The 21,491-nt window shown below is 36.3% G+C and overlaps 1 protein-coding gene across 1 annotated transcript in view; it reads left to right on the top strand.

Moving 5' to 3' along the window:
- MLIP (muscular LMNA interacting protein) overlaps nucleotides 1-14,183 on the top strand; it is a 151,842-nt gene extending 137,659 nt beyond the window's left edge. The window contains exon 13 of the mRNA XM_060021348.1: nucleotides 14,102-14,183. Within this exon, the coding sequence (XP_059877331.1) occupies nucleotides 14,102-14,176 (75 nt within the window). The 3' untranslated portion in view covers nucleotides 14,177-14,183. The remainder of the gene's footprint in view (nucleotides 1-14,101) is intronic.
- Nucleotides 14,184-21,491: the final 7,308 nt, after the last annotated feature.

Consider the following 21,491-nt stretch of genomic DNA (forward strand, 5'->3'; position numbering starts at 1 on the left):
ATATCTTTTTTCCAGTGCACTACTTCAATCATTAAAAGTCATTTCTCTTTGAAAAAATACCACAGCTGCCAACATGCACTTTCTTATGATTTACTTTTTAAGAAATTAAAGTGTCTTTTTCATAAAAAGAGATTTTAAAATATAACAATCTTTTATATTAGAATTATGTTTTTACTAAGAAAGATGAAGTATTTTACTTGAAATGTATTTTATCCTTATGATATGTCAACAGAATATTTACTGATCCGTTTTATTAGGCTGTTTTCCAAACAGCTGCTTTTGAGATTGTAGATTGAGAATAAAAAGGAAATATAACTTCTCTGTGATGAAAAATGAGAGTTCAGTGAGCAAAATGGTGGTGTTTTCAGCCCAATTCCATCCATTATTTGTCTTTTCTACATAAAGGATCATTCCACTTATAATAAGCCAAGGGTGAGACATCTATTAGAATAGTAAGGAATCTACCTAGAAAATGTATTATGAACAAGAAGTACACAGTTTCAGAAATAGGAGGGAAAAAAAAAAAAACGATTGTAATAGACAGTCACATCTTTGAGGGAACTGGGTCCTACTGACTTTTATTTTCACATAACAGAGTATTAGGGGGTAGGTGCACGGACTATGAATGAGGTAGGAAGCCAAGGAAGGAAAGAAACTTTTGTATCCAGGATGGTCAGAGGGACAGGTCTCTCCATAAATTGGCTTTAGCCTGCTTCCTAAATCATGACCATCCTTTCTTTAAAAGTTTTGGATATTTCACCTTTAATGTTGATTTTTCTCATTCTTTTTTCCCCTATTTTTATCTCCTACTTCTTAATTTTCAAATTTAATCCATTTGTGAAGTTTATATTTTTACCTTTATTGAGACTATCTTAACTGGTACAATCATTGCATAGCTACTTGGAGAACTGACCCTATGAACCTATAGAAATTCAATAAATGAATTAAAATATTAATATTAAAGACATATTTCCAACATGAGTTAAATTTTTTAGTAGCTCTTCTGAAATGAGATTTCTTTTCTGAGGTTTCTTTTGATATTTTAACAAAATCAATCAACAGAAGTTAAAGCAGATTATGACTCAGCTGGAGAATGGAAAAATTTAAAGTAATTCTAACTTTCATCAACTGCTTCAAAGGCTGAAGGGGCTTCGAAATAAAAACTTGCTTTTCTAATGTAAGCTGTAAATATTTAGATCTAAAGATGTGAAAAATCTTCTACAAATATATAAAGAATAAAGCAACACCCCTTTGAGCTAAGCAGTTTATAACTGGGCATAGCTTCAGAAGGAGAAAATGAACACTAAGTTATGTGACTGGGTTCAAGTTTACAAAATCCTTGTCCAACAAATAGCCTAATTCCCCACCAATAACAAAGAGCATAGATCTTGCAACTTTTTAATTTCAACACAAAATCTAGGAACTCTGGAGTCTGGCAGTTGACAAAGCACAATATATTCATTTCACAAAGATTTATTGAGTACCCCTTATTTGCAAAGAGCCGTATCTGTGATGGTCATGCATTGGAAAGCAAGGGCCTTTGCCAGGTACCTCTTCTCTATTTGGGAAAAACAGATATAACAAATAAGCAAAAAAAAAATCATTGTAAATGATCGTTGTGACACCTGCTATGCAGAAAACAAGTAGTTATGAGCACATAGAACAGAGGTCCTGATCTCATGTGATGAATCAGGAAAGGCTTAGTAAGGAAATGATGTCTCATCTGAGGTTTGGAAGGAAGCAAAAGTTGGGGCCGGGCTGGACATCCAGGCAGAGGGAACAGCATGGTTAAAGTTTTCCAGGCAGGAAAGAAAAGAAACAGGATGAGCTTGAGAAAATGAAAGCAAGCCAGAGTATTGAGGAAACCACTGGGATTGGGAAATACGGTTTAAAGTTAGCAAGAAGTAAGACTGCTGGACCGCTCTTCCTCTCTGGCCTCATCTGAACTTGTGAGAAGAAAGCAGGGAGTGAGGTGAGGCATCTCCAAGATTTTGTGCAAGAGGAATTGATATTTATAAAAAGTAGACCACAGGCCACTTCCTTTGTAGACAGTATTTTATTTCAGTTTCAAAACAATCATAAAGTAGGTTTTATCCCCTTTATTTTACCTATGAAGAAACTGAGGCTCAGAAAGTGTAAATAATGTGTACAGGATTCCACAGAATGGGCTTAAAAGCTGGTACTTGACTGATTTTTCTTAAGAAACTGCCCCCCTTCCCAAAAAAAAAATCTATCGCTGAAGCTGCATCACCACCCTCTTGGACATCTCCCCTCTGGAATCACAGGCTGCCTTCTGGTTAAATGACAGGATAGGACGGAGATATCAGAACAGGAACTAAGTAACCACCAAGGCCACCTGACTTCCTTCACTTTCCAGATGAGGAAACTGAAGACTAAAGATGCCAAGTGACACACCCAAGGGCCAGTGTGAGTGATTGCCAGAGCCTGGGTTTATTGTGAACCACCTTCTTTGGCAGCCACAGTTCCAAAGGTTAGTGGCTAAGAGAGCCATCGTTTATCTAAAACTCTGACAAAAATTTACTGAGGTAGCCACATTTATTGAAAAAAGTCATCTTGACTTTTGGAAGCAAAACCTCTTTTTATCCTCCTCATTAATAATGTCTGTTTGTGTTCTGTCTACATAATTAGAAATCCTTCTGAGTAAATCAAGGTAATTTATTTTCTATCATCATGGAGATAACCTGCCTTGCTCCTAATTCTAAAACTTCTCTGACAACTTTTGGAGTTAATGAGAATTGGATAACTATTAAGATGCTTTAGAAGAGAACATTTGAGGTGGGTGGAATAGGAGAAGAACCTCTATAAACTCAAAATTGGTTTTTAATGTTTGAGATTTTTCCGGAAACCAAAACCTGAGCCCTGTTGGCCTATGCCAAATTGTTTTCTAAATGGATGAATTTGTATAATATGTTCAGGAAGAACATTCTGTTTAAAATGGCTAAATGCAAACTAATTGGACTTTTAACATTAAAAAAAAAAAAGAATGCCAGTGAGCAGGTATTTTAATAGAAGCAGTTCTGAAAAATTAAGTATTAATTATATTTTGTTAGGTTCTCCACTAGAGGGCAAAAAGAACATATCAACACAATAGATGCCTTAATGACAGGCTGGCATTTGAAACCAGGCATGTTTTGGGTTATCTCACTGTCAGTTATCATTTAAAAATGTACTTGATATAATCACAAGCAGTTGACTTGTATATTTATTCCAGGAAAGAAGAACAATCCAATTTTTATGTATCTGTCCCTAAGCCCACATATTGCCATCTAGCTGAAAGTTTTCATTGTAATGCTTTTAATAAAATCACCTTAAAAATTAAGAATTTGCTAATTCGAAAGAGATGTGCAGTAGGATGCAGGCTGGATGGCATTTTTAGCATGGAAAAGTATATTTGGAGAAAGATTCGTTTTAAAGCTCTTGTAAAATAACATGCTGGCCCCTTAGAATTGATAGACCATGCTTGTGTTTCGTAGGCATTGTTTGCACCTTGTTCAGATGGAGGCACTAAGGAAAAATGAGCCCCTGGTGTTTCAAAGCACTCAGCTGCCACCTGTCCCATCCCCACTGCCTGGTGTCTTAGACCAGGTTCCTTAGAAGCTGAGCCTGAGACAGGGTTTCTGGTATTTGTGATTTGCTGAGGGCATGGCTCTCCAGAAAAACGTCCTGTAAGGGAGGGTGTACATTGTGATTTGGAAGGGCAAGGAGAAGAGGAAGAGTGATCTCAGACAGGCTAGCCATTGCCTAATTCACAGGGAGAGGGCTCTGGAGCATAAATTGCAAGGTCACCCACACTTGAGGCAAAGGAGCTGCCCTTGGATACACCTTACCAGTCATCATCAGCTGTGGGTCTCGGTGTGGGTAGAGGGTCAAGGAACTCAGCGTTGGGATGCTCCTCTCAGCTGAGGGCGATGGTCTGTAGAAGGAGGCAGCTGCGGACTCTGCAAAAATGAAATCCCTGATGGAGGCGTTTATCTTTGCAAACTGAGTCTTTAAAATATATGTATTTTGTACGTATGTATTCTGTGCTCACTTCGGCACATACATATATACAAAATACATACATATATTTAAAAGATATTTAAATATGTATTTCTTAAAAGATATTTAAGAAAAGGAATAGCATTAAAAGAAGGTTAGATAAGCAACTATCTTTTATATGGGGTTGATCCCTATGAAATTGCCTTATTCAATAGTTCTTGATGTAGGAAAACATCAGTTTTATCAGTTTCACATAGTTCAACCTAATTGTTGGTCTCATTGCTTTCATTTATTTTACCTTTCTACTTATTCCATGCAACAAAAGCCATATGTGATATGTGGCATTTACATAGTTAAGGAGTCTCTTATTTTGAAACTTAAGGGCAAGTTTCCTATGTTGCTTCCTTTTGCTTAATGTAACTACTGTTTTACTTCTTTTACTAAAATATGACCATAAAATTGTTTCCGATTACTAAATTTGTTGACGTTTACCCATGTGTGACTGATCAAAGTACAACTAGACACTTGATTAACAGCCATCAAATAATGATACCCATTTGTCCACATATAAGCCATATGTTCCATATGTCCTTTGAATCAAATAGAAATCTCTTTTGCACAAGAAGGATATCACAGTGGGATTGGACCTTTCCTCAGGTTGTATAAAAGTGTTCACTTAGCTCCAATTGGACACTGAAATGCTTCCTTAGTTCTTAAGACATTCAAACGATGTGTAAGATCACTCCTCAAAGAATTACAGCTCAATCATTGGGACATCTTAAAACTTTGGGACTATATTATTAGGAATGCATGTTTATGATGGTCACATCTTCCTGTTCAGTGAGTTTTTTTTACCAGCATGTAATTATTTTTGGTCCCTTATAAAACTTTTTCTTGAATTCCATTTTAAAGATAATAAGGCTGCACTTCTAGTTTTATCTTGGCTCATATTGGACAGATACATCTTTTCCTCCTTTTTTTCAATTTTTATATGTCTTCTTGTTTGTGTGTGTCTCTTATTGAGCGTATATTCTCCCATCTTGATTTTTTATTTTATCACAAGAGACTTCTCTTTGTGTCTGAGATTATCTTATTACATGACATTAATTCTGCCATATTATTTTACATTTTCCATTACTATAATTTCTTATCTCTTCTTTCCAGTTTTCCATCCAAGAGATATGGGTTTATTAGCATAGAATTTATTCATCCTACTTTGTTGTTATGGTTGCCTTTAGCTTAGGGCTCATATTCACTTTTATACACCCCTGTCAATATCTATGTTTTCTCCCAGGAAGACAAGTTCATTTGGTCCCTTCCATTATCTTTCATCATGTTCATATTGTCCAATTCTAGATTTTTATTTCTGGGATTTTATGGTTATAATTTCTCTCTTTCTTTCCCATAGCTTTTTGTGGCTTTTTTTTATGGCAATGATACAGTTGCTCAGGGTGTTTTATTACCTTACCTTCCTATATTTTTTGCTCCCTCCTTCTGTGTTTATTTATCTTCTTATTTGAGTCCTTGGTCCAAGAAAGTTTTAAGGTGGGTCTTTATTTGACAAATATTCTCAGGCCCTGTATGACTGAGAACATATTTTATGCTTCTGTATTTATATGATATTTTATCAGTGCATCTAATTTTAGGTGATAAAAATCTTAGACAAATATGGTAGCATTTTTACCCTGATTTTCAAAAGGTATCACTCACTCTTTGGAATGGCTGAAACCTACTAACATAACATAACTAAACATAGAGTTTTTCCATGGGTTTTTAGCAACCAGTAAATACCCCACCTATTTCATGATTTTTAACTTGGATAAAGAGATACCTTGATGTTAGGATGTGGTTCTAGCAGGAACGTAGCAGGGAGTGAAAGAAGACAGTCTCCAGAGGGGAGATCTTAGATTACAACAAGGCTCCAGAAAGCAAGGCTGTCGGAATCCCTCAGGAATGGCTGCCATCTAAGACCAAGTTGCAGCGCCTGGCAGGACAATATAGTTGGGGCAGGGGCCGGTGGTGGGGCAGAGAATATGCGTGCACTGAAAGCTCAAAGGCATATAACTGACACGATAAGAGTGTTAGGAGGTGCTTACATCGTTCCTGAAATGTAGCTTGGAATAATGCAGAGGGAGATGTGGAGATGAAGGAACAAGGTCCAAGTCCAGGGAGGCAGGACTGGCAGGCACCATGCAGGAGGCAGCCTTCCACTTGACCTGTAGGCTTACTGTCCTCAGCTCATCTGCCTACCAACGATTCACATGTCCTCTCCCTCAAAGATGCTGCTGGTGTTGTCGTTTTAGGAGAGAGCAGAGTGGGGTCTGGTCCGGGGTCTCTGGAGGTGATGGGGGCACAGACTGACCCCATCACAGTCATGCCTGTTCTTCATCTTCAGAAACACTTCCAAATTTTTATGATACACCAGTTGACATCTCTTGACATACTCCTGGGTTCTAGGGTAAGTTTCTTGCAACTAGTTACAAATTAGGAATAGCTGGGGTGGGGCTAAGGCAGGGCAGGGATTGTATGTCACATTGGAATAAAATGGCTAATACCCTTTCTGTTCTATAGAAGAGAGAGAATAGAGGGAGAAAAATTCTGCCAACATTATCTTTTGTGAAGGAGACATTTGGTTTATGATTGTACTAGAGTTAGTACTAGATTCTGAGAACAACTGAAAGGGATGTTTTGCCTGTAGTACTAAGCAACTAATTGTGCCCTTAAAGGATAGAGGAAAGAAAGAGAACAGCAAATATGCTTCCTTGTCAATTCCAACTTCAGGTTCCGGAATTTATTTTGAGTCCTAAAATGTTGCTAGAAGGTAAATTTTGCTTCCTTTCCATTCCAACCCGGGAGCTGTGCAATGAAGAAAGTGAATGAGGTGGTTAATCCCCCAGGGGATTAAGATTTTTCAATTAAGGAAGAAGCACCTTTAGATGAAAAATGTGAGTAAACACGGGGAGGTGGTGTTTGCCTTCAAAACAGGATGAACACATAGAAGAAAAAATTCCATCCTGCTGCCCTTTTGAAGGTGGTCTTTTGAGGAAGAGGGAATTCAAATGTGTCCCGAGTCTGGGCCTCCTAGGGTGGAAAGAAAAGGCCAAGAATAAAAAATAGTATAATTGCGGAATTTACAGCCATATCTCAAAAGACCTATTACAAAGATCAGAGCAGAAAATTCCTGTTTTCTTACTGGTATAAGACTCAACTGGTCCTTAGACACCCATATAATGATATTAATGATCAGAACTTAACAGGGAGTTGCCTGTGGGTTTTTAAAACAATTAACATGTACCAAATTCCAGCTCAGCATTTGAGAATACTCAGGGAATACCCAAAGGAATGCTGTGAAACTTCATAGTGTTTATAAAACTTCACACACGGAGCAAGTGGCACAGCTAAGAACTGATATTAAAGATCCCAGGTAAGATTCCATGGAGAGGTCATTTTTACCGACCCTGTAGGTGTAACTTCTGCCTCAGCTGTGGCTCAGTGCAGGAGATTCCAAAAAGGAAGAACTCTGTTTTTTCGGAGACAGCATCATTTATCAATGAAGAGATTTTTGCTTCATCCAAGGATAGAAGGAACTGACAATCACCTAGTTAGCACCCAGAATTTAAAGATGAGAACACTGAGGTCCAGAGACAAAATGGTTTTTCCCAGTTTACATCAGAAGGTAGTGACATAGACAAATGTGTAAACCTTTGGGCATCACCCAAAAAAGATGCTGTACCTTTAAATTCTAAAAATAAATATTCAAGCTACTGAAGTTTTATAATTTAAAAAAAATATCCCAGGCTAATGCAGATGAAATCTTTAAGACATATGGATAGGAGTGGCATGTTTCTGATCATGATGAAAGTAGGTGTGTCCTCATAGCACATATCGTGAACTGACCTCATTAAGGACAAACTCAGAGCACTTCCCATGTTTTGTTCCAGGAATAGAATCTTTTTTTTTTTAATGCACATAGTCTAATCTCCTGACTTTTTAAAAAAAATAAAGTATAATTGATTTAGTACAATGTTGTGTTAGTTTCAGGTGTACAGTAAAGTGATTCAGTTATATATATATGTGTGTGTATATATATATATATATATATATATTCTTTTTCAGATTCTTTTCCCTTATAGGTTATTACAAGACATTGAGTATAGTCCCCTGTGCTATACAGTAGGTCCCTGTTGTTTATCTATTTTATATATAGTAGGTGGATATGTAAATCCCAAACTCCAAATTTATTCCTCCCCCAACCCCTTTCCCCTTTGGTAACCGTAAGTTTGTTTTCTATGTCTGTGGATCCATTTCTGTTTTGTATATAAATTCATTTGTATCATTTTTTTTTAGATTCCACATATAAGTGATATAATATGATATATGTCTTTCTCTGGCTTACTTAGTATGATAATCTCTAGGTCCATCCATGTTGCTGCAACCAGGCATAGAATCTTGAGCAGTAAAATCAACCAACTAGCATATTATGGACCCTGTCCTCTAGCAGCTTGCAGTCTTTCTGGGCAATGAGACGGACTCATATTAAACAGCCTTGATTCATTTAATCAGTATTTTCAAGGGCTTAATCCTTGACTTCCGAAGTGGAGCTGATGCAGGCAAAATCCCTGCACAGTAATTCTCTAGCCTGGGTTTCTGATTTTCTCACTCGTTTGGTCCATTCATTCTGAATTTTCTCCTTATTTTCCCATCAGCCCAACAGTGAGTAACTTCTTTTCAGCTACTTACACCACATGAACTGTGTCTCTCTTATCTCTATGAGGAGAATTATCCTGTAGATTTCAGCCTCTTGGGAAGAGATTCCTTCCTATTTCTAGACCAAGTCTGATTTATCTGTGATGAACCATCCTAGCACTCTGAACTTGCCCTTCAGAACACATTATATTGTGTTTGTTTCTGTATATTCCTGATTATATAGTTAATATCTTCCTCTTCCACTGCACTGTGGTCTCCAAGAACAGGGAGGATGCTTGTTCACTTGCTGTCATAACTCTAACATCCAGTAAAGCGTCTGGTACATGAGCACGTACTCAATAAAAAAGTGCTGTGGTAAAGTATTTAATTACACAAGCACAGTGTAACTTAACTGACGAGGACATTTTGAATACAGCTAATTTCAGTTGTGAATAGATAAATATTTGAAAAACATCAATTCCATCAGTTCATACAAAAATCTTGGCTGTGGTCTCGCTCCTCAACTTATGGTATTGTTGGTCTCAGCTGAGACCCGTTAGAAATGCAGATGCTCAGGACCCTCCCCAAACCAGCTGCGTCAGAATCTGAAATTTACAGTACTCGCCAGGTGCTTCCTATGGGCTGGGATGTGTTGTAAATCAGAGATTAAAAACTCAAGTGTTTTGTTTGGCCAGGCAGATCCCCTAGGTGAGTGAAGTAAATCAGACATTTATGTATAAGCATGATCATAGGTGACTTCTGACCCTTGACCTCCCTCACTGGGAGTGGTGGGCACTGTGTTGACCTGGAGATTAGCTTCATCTAACAGGGACAGCCATGTGCATATCAAGACGATTGCAGGCCTAGGGTTGCAGGACCCTTGAGCAGTTCAAGAGAAAAAGACACAAACCTGCAAGTAGAATCTGTGGACTCAAGCACTGACAACTAAATTCAGTTCTTTTTATTTATTATTTTTTCTTTTTTTAAAATTAAAGTATAATTAATATACAATGTGTTAGTTTCAGGTGTGCAGCAAAGTGATTCAGTTATACATACACACACACACACATACACACACATATATATATATATATATATATATATATATATATATATGTATATTCTTTTTCAGATTCTTTTCCATTACAGGCTATTAAAAGATATTGAATATAGTTCCCTGTGCTATACAGTAGGTCCTTGTTGTTTATCTGTTTTATATAGAGTAGTGTGTATCCGTTAATCCCAAATTCCCAATTTATCCTCCCCCCTTTCCTCTTTGGTAACCATAAGTTTGTTTTCCATGTCTGTGGGTCTGTTTCTGTTTCGTATATAAGTTCATTTGTATCACCTTTTTAGATTCCACATATAAGGGATATCATATGACATTTGTCTTCCTCTGTCTGACTTTAAGCAGAAGAATCATGAAAGACTTAAGCCAAATGCACACGTGCCATAGTGCTGGTTGAAACGTCTTTAGTTTGCAAAATTTCTTATCAATGAAGAGACTGGGGAATGCAGTAAACAATTCTAAGTCTTCACTAATGCAGATTTCTCTTTTCTCTATTTCATTCCTTCTCTCTTTCATTATTAATTTATTTATTCAATACACATTCTGTGTCTCCTGTGCTGAGTGGTCCCTTTGCCAGGTACAACTGACCTAAAAGTGAATAGCATCGAATGTACATGACATGCAGTGGCTCACGGTCTCACGATGACAACACTGTACTCAGGAAACACAGTGCTTTATGTAGGTATCACTGCAATAATTGTCACGTCTATTTCTGAGAGATGTTCTTAAGAAGGTTACACTCTAGCTTGAGTGGTTCACAAATCTCAGTGGGAGACAGAGTAGGGGGGACAGCTTCCTGAAGACAAATGGAGCAAAGGAGGTTTACAAGAGGATGTGGTTCAGCTAAAAAGCAATCCCGAGGAGTGACTTCTGAATAGCAGGTGTAGCACCCTCAGTGATTTAAAATTGGGAACGTTTCTTGTAACACTTCATCATTTTTGGAAGGCAAGAAAATCTACTTCATCTTTGCACAGGCGGGAGAGCTGTTTCACAAAGTTACAGCTCTGAATGCCATTCCTCGGGTAGATTAAGACTTAATTGATTTCACCACATTCGGCATATTTTCTTCTTTTCTAGTTGTAGGGTTCTCTCCAGTTGGTTGGAGGTAATTTTATCTGTCTTTGTCAGAGAAGTTAGCTCTGGAGATGCAGTGACATTTATGAGAAAGCCCCACACGGATAACAAACACTCCACAAGGCTTTATATTTGTGTGGTGGCAGCTGTGATAAAGAATGTAATAAAACTCAACTGAAGATTTCATTCAAATACGGCTTGTTGATTATCCCACAGTGGTGAGTGAGCAAAGGTCTGATGATGTTATACAATATCTGGGACTGGAGTTTCCATCCAGGATGAAAGGATGTTTTGTCTCATTTCACTCAAGCTTTCCATTTCATCGATCCATCTATGTTGAATAATGGTCTGATGATAAAATTTGTAACTTTTCAGGTTTTTTTTTTTTTTGAGACAAAATAGTAATTTGTCCTCTAGAACACTCACCACCAAGTAAACAGGCTTGGAGGACTCTCTCTGTCTTCCTGTATCCACTGACTCTGGATAACAAGCCATCCACCCATATGGAATTTATTTCAATGTTTTAGTGTCATCATTCTCATTCTGACTGTGAGAGGATGTTCCTGCCATATTTGTTCTCCCCATATGACATCTCCAGACCTCATGTTTTACAAAACCTCTGCATTCTGCACACATACCAACTTCAACAGTATTCCTCTGGAACATTTTGTAGTTTTTCTTCCCTAATCAACAAAATATCAATGTGTCTGCCTGATGCTCCTTCACTCACACTAGAGAGTAGGGGGGCCTAGAGTCACCCAGGAAATCTTGAATTTATTCTATTCTTTAAGGCAACTCTTTCTTTTAGACTTTCTTCTTTATTCTCTGTCTCTCTGATTACTTACATAGTTTCCAACCCCCCTCCCCCATCTATATTCTGCACATCAGCCAGGGTGACATTATTTGACATGAAAATCTGATCACATGTGTCCCCTTCTTGCTTGGAGATTCAGTGGTTTCTCACTGCCTAGAGAATGAATCCCAGACTCCTCATCTGACATACGAACTTCATTGTCTGTGTCTCCTGAATGAAGACACCAGCTACACCAACCACTCCAAACTGCTTCTGACTCTGACACTCTTACACATGGCTTTCCCTTTTGCAAAATGTCACACACACCACTCCCTCCCTCTGTCTCCCCGCTCCTGTCTCCCGAGCTTCTTCCCAGTGACATGTTACCACTTCTTACTGCTTTGAAAGAATGGTCTCCAGAGACTGTCACTCTGGATTCCAATCCTGACTCTGCCACTAGCTCTGGACCTTGAAGAAGTTATCCTGCCTCTTGGTGCTTTTGTTTCCTCATCTGTGAATCAGGGTAAAATTAGCGCTCACCTCACTAGGTTGCTGTCAACACTAAATAAACAAATACATATAACGAATTTATCATGTGAGTACACAATAAATTACTATGACTAACTCCATTAACAGTATCACATTTTATGTAATGTTTTTGGTCACCTTGAGGATAATAAGAAAGCAAACCTATTGGGACCCAAGATCATAGAGGAAAGCATTCCAAAGCCAAATATAAATGATTTGGGGATTAACAATTAATTAGGATCAGTCATTTGCTGTTCTCTTTTGTTGGTTAGCATAGTTAATACATAGTTTTTGAAACTGAAGATTAGAATAAAATGGATTTAAATGAATGAATACCTATATTGGAAAGATGGGATAGAATGTAAAATAGATATCACATAATTACTCAATTGCTTTTCCAATCTCAGTTGAATATTTTATTGGGGCAACAACATTTTCAAACTTTAGGATGTTTATTCTACTCTATATTAGGAGACTAGGAGAATGGGGATTTGCCATGGTACAAACTTCAATGATTCATAGAATTACCATACCATTTAGCCTAGGTATGCTAAAGATTTTGCTGTCTCTAGGACCAATTGTCTTGGTCTGAAGTTTGAAGGGGTACATAGCATCTGATCCTAAGCCAGGTTTACAATCTCAGGGGACCCTGATGAACAGGAGAAAGTAGGTGCTTTCAGCTGATTTTTGGAAAACTATTTGAATCTCTAGCTGGCTTAGGGACAGATCATATTTCTATTTAAGGTAATGGTCTCAGGAAGCTGGGATCCCTGATGTTATGACACTCCAAGAATTTCATAGTTGGGACAGAGTTTGATGGTTGGAATTTAACGAAGCTCTAGCTTTAAATAAAAGCAGGCTCCTTTCTTGAAAATCAGCTAGAACAGAGGGAAAGTGAGATGGGACCTCCTAGGCCTCCCCAGCAGCCTCTGGTGATGTCCTCCTAGGGCCAAGGGTGCATCGCTAGGACCCCCGGAATCGCCCTGGAGCATCAGGGGCAGATCACTGATCCGATGATTTATTGATCAAATCAGGACCAGGTTGAGAGTAAAAGGGAGTCAATTATTTCCACAGCCCGGATTTGCCCAGGATAGTTGTAGAACCTGGGGATGCTCCAGTAAAATCAGGTATTATGGTTACTCTAATGTTGGAGTGAGGAGAGACGGTTAAAAAATAAAGGGGGTAAGCAGATTTATTATAAATGATTGTTTTCTCCTTGTCTGTGTCCCTCATTCTGTCTCTTTTGCTTGCATATCTATGACTTTTCTTCTGTCTGAATAGGTTTAAGTGTATGTATAGTGCTCAGAAGACCCATGCAATAATAAAAATTCCTATATAAACAAAAGAACCTCCCTCTGTTAAAGTGTCACTGTGTCGTAAACTGCATGATAATAGTGTCATCTGGTAAGATTACAATGTTTATGAAGTCCTTGTGTTTTGAGATTCTTAATGTTTACAATAATGCACAATGTTTTACATTTCACTTAAGCGTTCACTACAGATGCATCTGCATTGCAGGTCTAAGCGTGATTTGTCTCTTTTGCTTTGGAGCTTTTCGATTTGAGAGCTATTGTGACAGTGGCAACATAAATTTAACTTTGTTTCCTCTCTCTGATAACTGCCAGTGTGTTTTAACAATTCATTCATTCAATAAACATTTAATAACTGTCTATGCTGTGTGCCAAACACTGTTAGAGTTTATGTGGGACACAGAGATAAATAAGATGTGGTCTTAGGCTCCAAGGATTCACCATCTGCTAAAATTTTTTTCTATGTTAAGAATATCTTCCTTTGTTTTTAATAACAATCAAATCTTAATGTTTACATTGGTAGAATGTGATCAGCAATAATATACTTACATCATCATTTAACTGTCAACTTAAATGAAATTTAAACATTTATCTCTCCTTACTTCTATCCCTGTTCACTTCCTGGGCGTCTTTTCTGTGAAGTTGAGTCATCCAATGATGGCTATTCCGGAACACGAAACTCTTGATTCCGAAGAGGTAAATGGAAGATACAATTGAGATCTGGTTATCTGTTTCCATGTGATATTAGGTTGTAGAAATAAGCCAATCTTATTTTTTAAAAATATTAATAAAATCAGTTTTTTTTTTAAAAAAAAGAAAGAATGAACTGGTCTACTCTGATAGTCACATGAGTAAATTCTTGCTGCTTCTCAATGTAGAAGTTGTACTAGAGGTCCCCATGTGTGTAGCACCTTGGTCACAAACTAACTTCTTTCCCCTCTGTCTTCATGATTTTCTCTTTGGATTCATATGTGAAACCACTGTTGTCTTCTTTTTCTAGGATATCCAATAATACTTATATGTGTCTTCTGAGTCAGAGGTCTCAGGACCTCGTGGTAGCTCAGTTTCCCATCCCCCAAGTGAATTTTGCATATGGCGGGTAGCATACAGACCAGCGTGTGCCATCTCAAACATACCTCTGAATTTCATGCAGTGTTTAACCACTTTCACATTTTGAGCTAACAGATAAAAATAAATGCAAAAAACCTTTTTATTTTTATAAATGTTATGCCAAAGAGACACGAAAAAGTTTTGTAAAAAAATTTAAATTTTGTGTTAAGAGCAAGAATAACTGAACAATGTTTTCTTTTTCTATATCCCTTCAGACAAAGTGGTAAATATGGAAAAAACAATGCTTTTTAAAGGACTTATCTTTAAGATGGTAAAAAGTGAGCTTATTCATTCATTCCAGATACCCTCACAAATGAGGCCTGCTCAGTTTTGTAGCCTCTAAGTTTAGAAAAAATAGTAATAATACAAAAGAGCAATAAGAATAATACAATTCCAAATAAGGTTCTAAATGAAATCTGAATATTTTGCCAAGCATATTTTCCACAATTTAGGTGTATTTCATAAAGTCACATCCCTATTTTTGTAAATTTTGAAACGTATCATACAGGACCAATGTGTCTCTCTGCTATACTTTAGTCATTAAAATATAAAGGCATGTTATGAATAGGGGTGAATTTGTATCCTTGACCATATCTCTGATTTTTTTAAAAAATCAGGATTATTGGTGTAATGAGTATGGACATATGGGAAACTGCTGATACATGTAGCCAAGTTGCATTGCTGAACAACTGTAGTAATTCACCTTCCCAGAAACTTGCTATAATACCTGTTTCTGTGTACTATATATCTGTCAGCATTGAGAATTATTATAATTGCCAATTTATTGAGAGTTTATTATATGTTACCATGTTATGCACTTTAGATGCATTATTTTATTAATCTTCACAAAACATTGTAAGTTAAGTATTATTGTTCCCATTTTACAGATGAGGAAACTGGGGCCAAGAGAAATCCATTTATTGCCTAAAGTCAAATAGCTGACAAGTGTCTGTACAGTCAGGAATGGGATCCAGATATGACTGCCTGGGGCCTATGCTCTTAAACAATCTACTTTCCTCTATCCAGCTATCTTTATCTAAATCTCTATCTATACTATTTAAATCTTTTTCCCCTTTAAAATCATGCTTTAAAATATTTGCAGTTTAAAAGAGGAAATTATCTTTCATTTTTATTTGCATTTAAAAGTTCTATCTTTTTCTGTTATTCTTGTCTATTTTGCTTTTGCATCATGTTAAGCATTTATCTACTGGTCTAGTAATATTTTTATTATTGAGTTGTAAACTCCCTTTATATATTAAGGAGATGAACTCTGTCAAATGTGCCAGCTCTTTCACTGTGATGGTGGCAAATTGTGTAATAGTAAAACAATTGGACAAATATGTAGTTCCAAAAAAAGGAGAAAGTTTGAATAAATTTTGTACATTTTCAATGAATGTTAAAAAATAATCAAATGTTCTCTTTCAAACATCATAATTTTGGCTCAAGCTTACAGAGACTACAGATAGAAATAAGAATGTTTCTACACAATAACAGAAAGTCAGTTGGTTGTTTAAATAACAAAAGCATCTGGTTCAGATAACAAATACTGAATTAAGAGAATCTTATGTAATGTGAAAGACTCCATTGCTGAAAAGAACAGAGTAGATGTAGTATTTACACTTTGGGGGCACCAGTTATCACAATCCTAGAGATAAAACTTAGCATTAAGCTAGTGGATAAGATTGTGAAAAAATGATTTCACCTTTCATGTTTAGAATATATAAAGCAATACCATAAAAACCCCTACAGTTTGAAGTTTAACAGTTGTGAGAGATAGTGAGTTACTCTTAGTATTAAAAGAAATGTACACACACACACACACACACACACACACACACAAATCACAAAATGGAATATTACTCGCCATAAAAAAGAACAAAATAGTGCCATTTGCAGCAACATGGATGGACCTAGAGATTGTCATACTGAGTGAAGTAAGTCATACAGAGAAAGTCAAATATCATATGATATCACTTATATGTGGAATCTAAAATTTGACACAAATGAACTTATTTGCAAAACAGAGATAGACTCATAGGTATAGAAAACCAGCAAGGTTACCAAAGGGGAAAGAGGGGGGATAAATTGGGAGTTTGGGATTAACAGATACACACTACTATGTGTAAAATAGATAAACAACAAGGTCCTACTGTATAGCACAGGGAACTATATTCAATATCTTGTAATAACCTCTAATGGAAAAGAATCTGAAAAAGAATATATATATATATATATATATATATATATATATATATATATATGTATATATATATATCTGAATCACTTTGCTATACACCTGAAAATAACACAACATTGTAAATCCTATACTTCAATAAAAATAAATAAATATATATCAAACTAAAAAAAATAAAAGAAACATAAATAATTAAACTACCATTTTATCCACCTAGTATGCTGGGTTTTATGTCTTAGTTACACTGGCACATTTGGGAGCAATTTAATAACGTTTTACAATTCCTTATGATATGTGATCAGACTGTAATATTTACCCATGTATTTTTCCCAAACCCTCTTTTTGATATGTATTTACCCACAAAATAAGAAAACTACCTGTTTTTATAAAGCACCAAACAAGAAAACTACCTGTTTTTATAAAGCAATTCTCGTCTTATAACCATATGAACTAGGGAGTAAAGCTAGTTACAAATCCAGTGCAATTAAACACTCATGGAAGAACATTGATCAGATCTGAGAATTTCCCTCTTGGTTTTCTCTCATTTCCTAAAGACAGCAGTCTCCCTTTCTTACTGCCAGACTCCTGTTTCTTGCATTTGATCCTGCTATTTGTAGACACTAGTTTTTCAAATAGATCAGTAATTCATTTAAAAACAGAGACCTCAGATTTATCTGATTTAATATGATCATCATTTTTACAAGTCCTATGATTTATGAAATCCATTTAAAGACAACTAACTCAAAATGACAATTTGACTTCTCATCTAGGTCAGTGGTTCTCAGCTCTGGCTCAACATTAGTATCTCCTGGGACTTTTTAAAATCCCCAAGAACAGGGTTCCACTCTAGGAAAATGAAATCAAAAAACTTAAAATAGAACTACCGTATGACTCAGCAATCCCATTACTGGGCATATACCCATGGAAAACCTTAATTCAAAATGACACATGCACCCCAATGTTCATTGCAGCACTATTTACAATAGCCAGGACATGGAAGCAACCTAAATGTCCATCAACAGAGGAATGGATAAAGAAGATGTGGCACATATATACAATGGAATACTACTCAGCCATAAAAAGGAACAAAATTGGATCATTTGTAGAGATATGGATAGACCTAGAGACTGTCATACAAAGTGAAGTAAGTCAGAAAGAAAAACAAATATCATACATTAATGCATATATGTGGAATCTGAAAAAATTAGTATAGACAATCTTATTTACAAAGCAGAAATAGAGACACAGACATAGAGAACAAATGTATAGATACCAAGGGGAAGGGGGTGCTGGAATGAACTGGGAGATTGGGATTGACGTACATACACTATTAATACTATGTATAAAATAGATACCTAATGAGAACCTACTGTATAGCTCAGGGAACTCTACTCAGTGCTCTGTGGTGACCTAAGTGAGAAGGAAATCCAAAAAAGAGGGGATATATGTATACGTATAGCTGATCCACTTTGCTGTACAGTATAAACTAACACAATACTGTAAAGCAATTGTACTCCAATAAAACAAAAAACTATCAATCCAAAAAAAAAAAAAAGTCTTCACTGGTCCCTTGATAAGTTTTAGATTCTCTTTAGAAATCAGAGAAATTGAAATGGAAAAAAAAATCTCATTATTGCTCTGGTGCTCTTAAAAGCACGTGTTTTTGTTTTTAAAGCAATGCTTAAAAGTATTTTTTAAAAGTCAAAATCAAAGTAAACTGTTAAGCTCAAAAAAAAAAAAAAAAAAGGAATCTCTGGAGGTGGGCAAATGCTGGTTTAAAATCTCCACCGGTGATTTACATGTACAACAGGAATTGAGATCCTCAAATTCTATCTCCTTCACTGGCAGTCTAGAAAAGTCAATCATTTGGAACCTTGGAAACACAAATTTGAAAGTAAAAGCAGGAGGATCATAAGAAATGGTGTTTCAGGGAATGCTTTGAATTAATAAAAATTTGGGTCACAAATTCTTCCTGTCTGATGTCATAAAAGTTTAACCTGTACTTTAATCTATGGTAGATTACTTCTGAGATATCTGTTCTATGCTGAGATTCACTGTAATTGAGTTAGTAAAACCTAATGCTTTATGCTTCTTTTGACATTCTACACAGGTTTGGAAAATACTTAGGCTGGGGTCAGGCATAGCATTTGTTGTGAGTTAAGTCTGAGGGCTAGTACTTCCAAAGAATGTTTTATTTAGCATTTTATTTGGCACTTTAAAAAATACTTGGCCACTGATTAATCCTCATAGAAGAAAGAGAGACCCCTAAACAATGGACTTAACCATTGTGATCAGCTGGTTGATCAATTTTCAAAGGAAGATCATTTTCATATATTTTTCTTTTGAGTGTGCTTGCATTTATTTTTTAAATTTTATTGAAGTATAGTTGATTTAAAATGTGTTAATTTCTGCTTCACAGCAAAGTGATTCAGCTATACATATATATACTCTTTTTCATATTCTTTTCCATTATGGTTTATCACTGTAATTCATATTCTTTTCCATTATGGTTTATCACAGGATATTGAATATAGTTCCCTGTGCTATACAGTAGGACCTTGTTGTTCATCCATCCTATATATAATAGTTTGCATCTGCTAATCCCAGACTCCCAATACTTCTTCCCTTCTCCCAACCCCTTGGCAACCACAAGTCTGTTCTCTATGTCTGTGAGTCTGTTTCTGCATCATAGAGATGTTCATTTGTGTTGTATTTTAGATTCCACATATAAGTGATATCATATGGTGTTTGTCTCTTTCTGATTTACTTCGCTTAGTATAATAATCTCTAGTTCCATCCATGTTGCTGTAAATGGCATTATTTCATTCTTTTATATGGCTGACTAGTATTCCATTGTGTGTGTGTGTGTGTGTGTGTGTGTGTGTGTATATATATATATATATATATATATATATATATATATATATATATACACCACAACTTCTTTATCCATTCCTCTGTTGATGGACATTTAGGTTGTTTCCATGTCTTGGCTATTGTGAATAGTCCTGCTATAAGCATAGGGGCACAGGTATCTTTTTGAATTAGTTTTGTCCAGATATATGCCCAGGGATGGGATTTCTGGATTGCATGGTAACTCTATTTTTAGTTTTTTGAGGACCCTCCATACTATTTGCCATAGTGGCTGCACCAATTTACATTCCCACCAACAACTGTTGACACCAATGCAGTAATCTCCAAGTAGGTGTACATATGACACCATCTAATTTAAAGCAGACTCTCTGCCTGAGATAAATGCTTTTTGATTATAGTTACTTAGAAAAAATTAAATTCCACTAGCAACCATAATTTATGATTGTATTCATCATATCTGGTGAATTCAGCAACTTGGATCCACAACACGTCTCTATACCCACTTCTCTCTCTACAGGTTTAAATGTGAAAGTCATACTGGGGATGAGATATAAACCAACCTGCCACTCTTCACATCATCTGCTACACTCAGTCCTAGGCCTATTTTATTTTTAACTGAGGGTCAATTGATTTTCAAAAACATGATTAAACGCATTTGGTTCTGACCTTTCATATCCACTTGTTATTAACACAACTGGAGAGCTAATCATTCACTACCTGCCCACAGAACACATACTAGGCAAATTCTTCTCCTGTTATCTTATTCCTTCTCTTTGCAGATTTTTAATAAACACTTCAGGGTTCCCAAGATAACAATTCTGCTGGCAAGGTGACCATCTAGGATTGATTTTTTCCTGCAGTGTATATAAACTGCAAAACAAAAACAAAAATATAAGTTTTTGTGTTCATTTTATTTTGAATACCAGAACCTCCATTGATGACTCGAGTTCTAATTTTATGGGACAGGTGTCTCATTCCTTTATCTTTATTCTCCAGATTAGAACACATAAAAGAGAAAAATAAGTTATTTGTCCATGGAAGCAACTCTCATTTTCTGGTTTGATTTAAGGGTAAAAATGAAATTACCAAGAGGAATGGGCCCACTCTATTCTCTTCAGGCAATTTCCCATAAATATTATTCACCAAAATCAAGCTTTGGTAAATCTTGGATTGCAACATTCAAGGTTGTAACCGTAGAGAAGAACTTGGTATCTGGATATTTTTAACTGCTGATGAAAAGAAGATTCATATGCTTTGATCGACAACTTGCTAGAGGGCCAGGGTAAATCTGTCTTATAAAGAAACCTCATATGAATACCTGAATGAGTAGCTACCTTGCCCAGCCATCCAGGTGGGCAAGGACATTCTGACAACCAGATTTAGCAACAGTGGACCCCATCAAGATGACCTTCCTGTGTTGTAAGCCCACAGCCTGTGTTGAGGAAATAAAATTTAAATATATATATATTTGCCAACCCAGGAGTCCTCTTCACAAAGGTGGTAGAGAAAGAAAACACTTATATTATTGACTAAGCATTCAAACCAGAATGTGATACCTATCACAAACCCTAAGAGACTGAAAAGAGAGAAGAAATCTCACGCTTCATATAGCCGAGCAGGTGTAACCCATTATATATATGTTCTCAAGCTAAACAATAATTCAATTTATCCTCAAGTAAGAGGACTTGACAAGCACCATTTATTACACACAGTTCATCCTAAATCACCTGTTAATTGGGGGGACCATCTATGTTAGTTCATTGGCTTTACCCAAAGGAAAAAGAAACTTCTCATATCTTTATGACAGGAGGTAGTTTTATAACTTAGAGCCAGGTGTCAGCTAAAGTTAGGCTC

The sequence above is a fragment of the Delphinus delphis genome, chromosome 10 (genome assembly GCF_949987515.2).
Source record: "Delphinus delphis chromosome 10, mDelDel1.2, whole genome shotgun sequence".
Taxonomy (NCBI): Eukaryota; Metazoa; Chordata; class Mammalia; order Artiodactyla; family Delphinidae; genus Delphinus; species Delphinus delphis.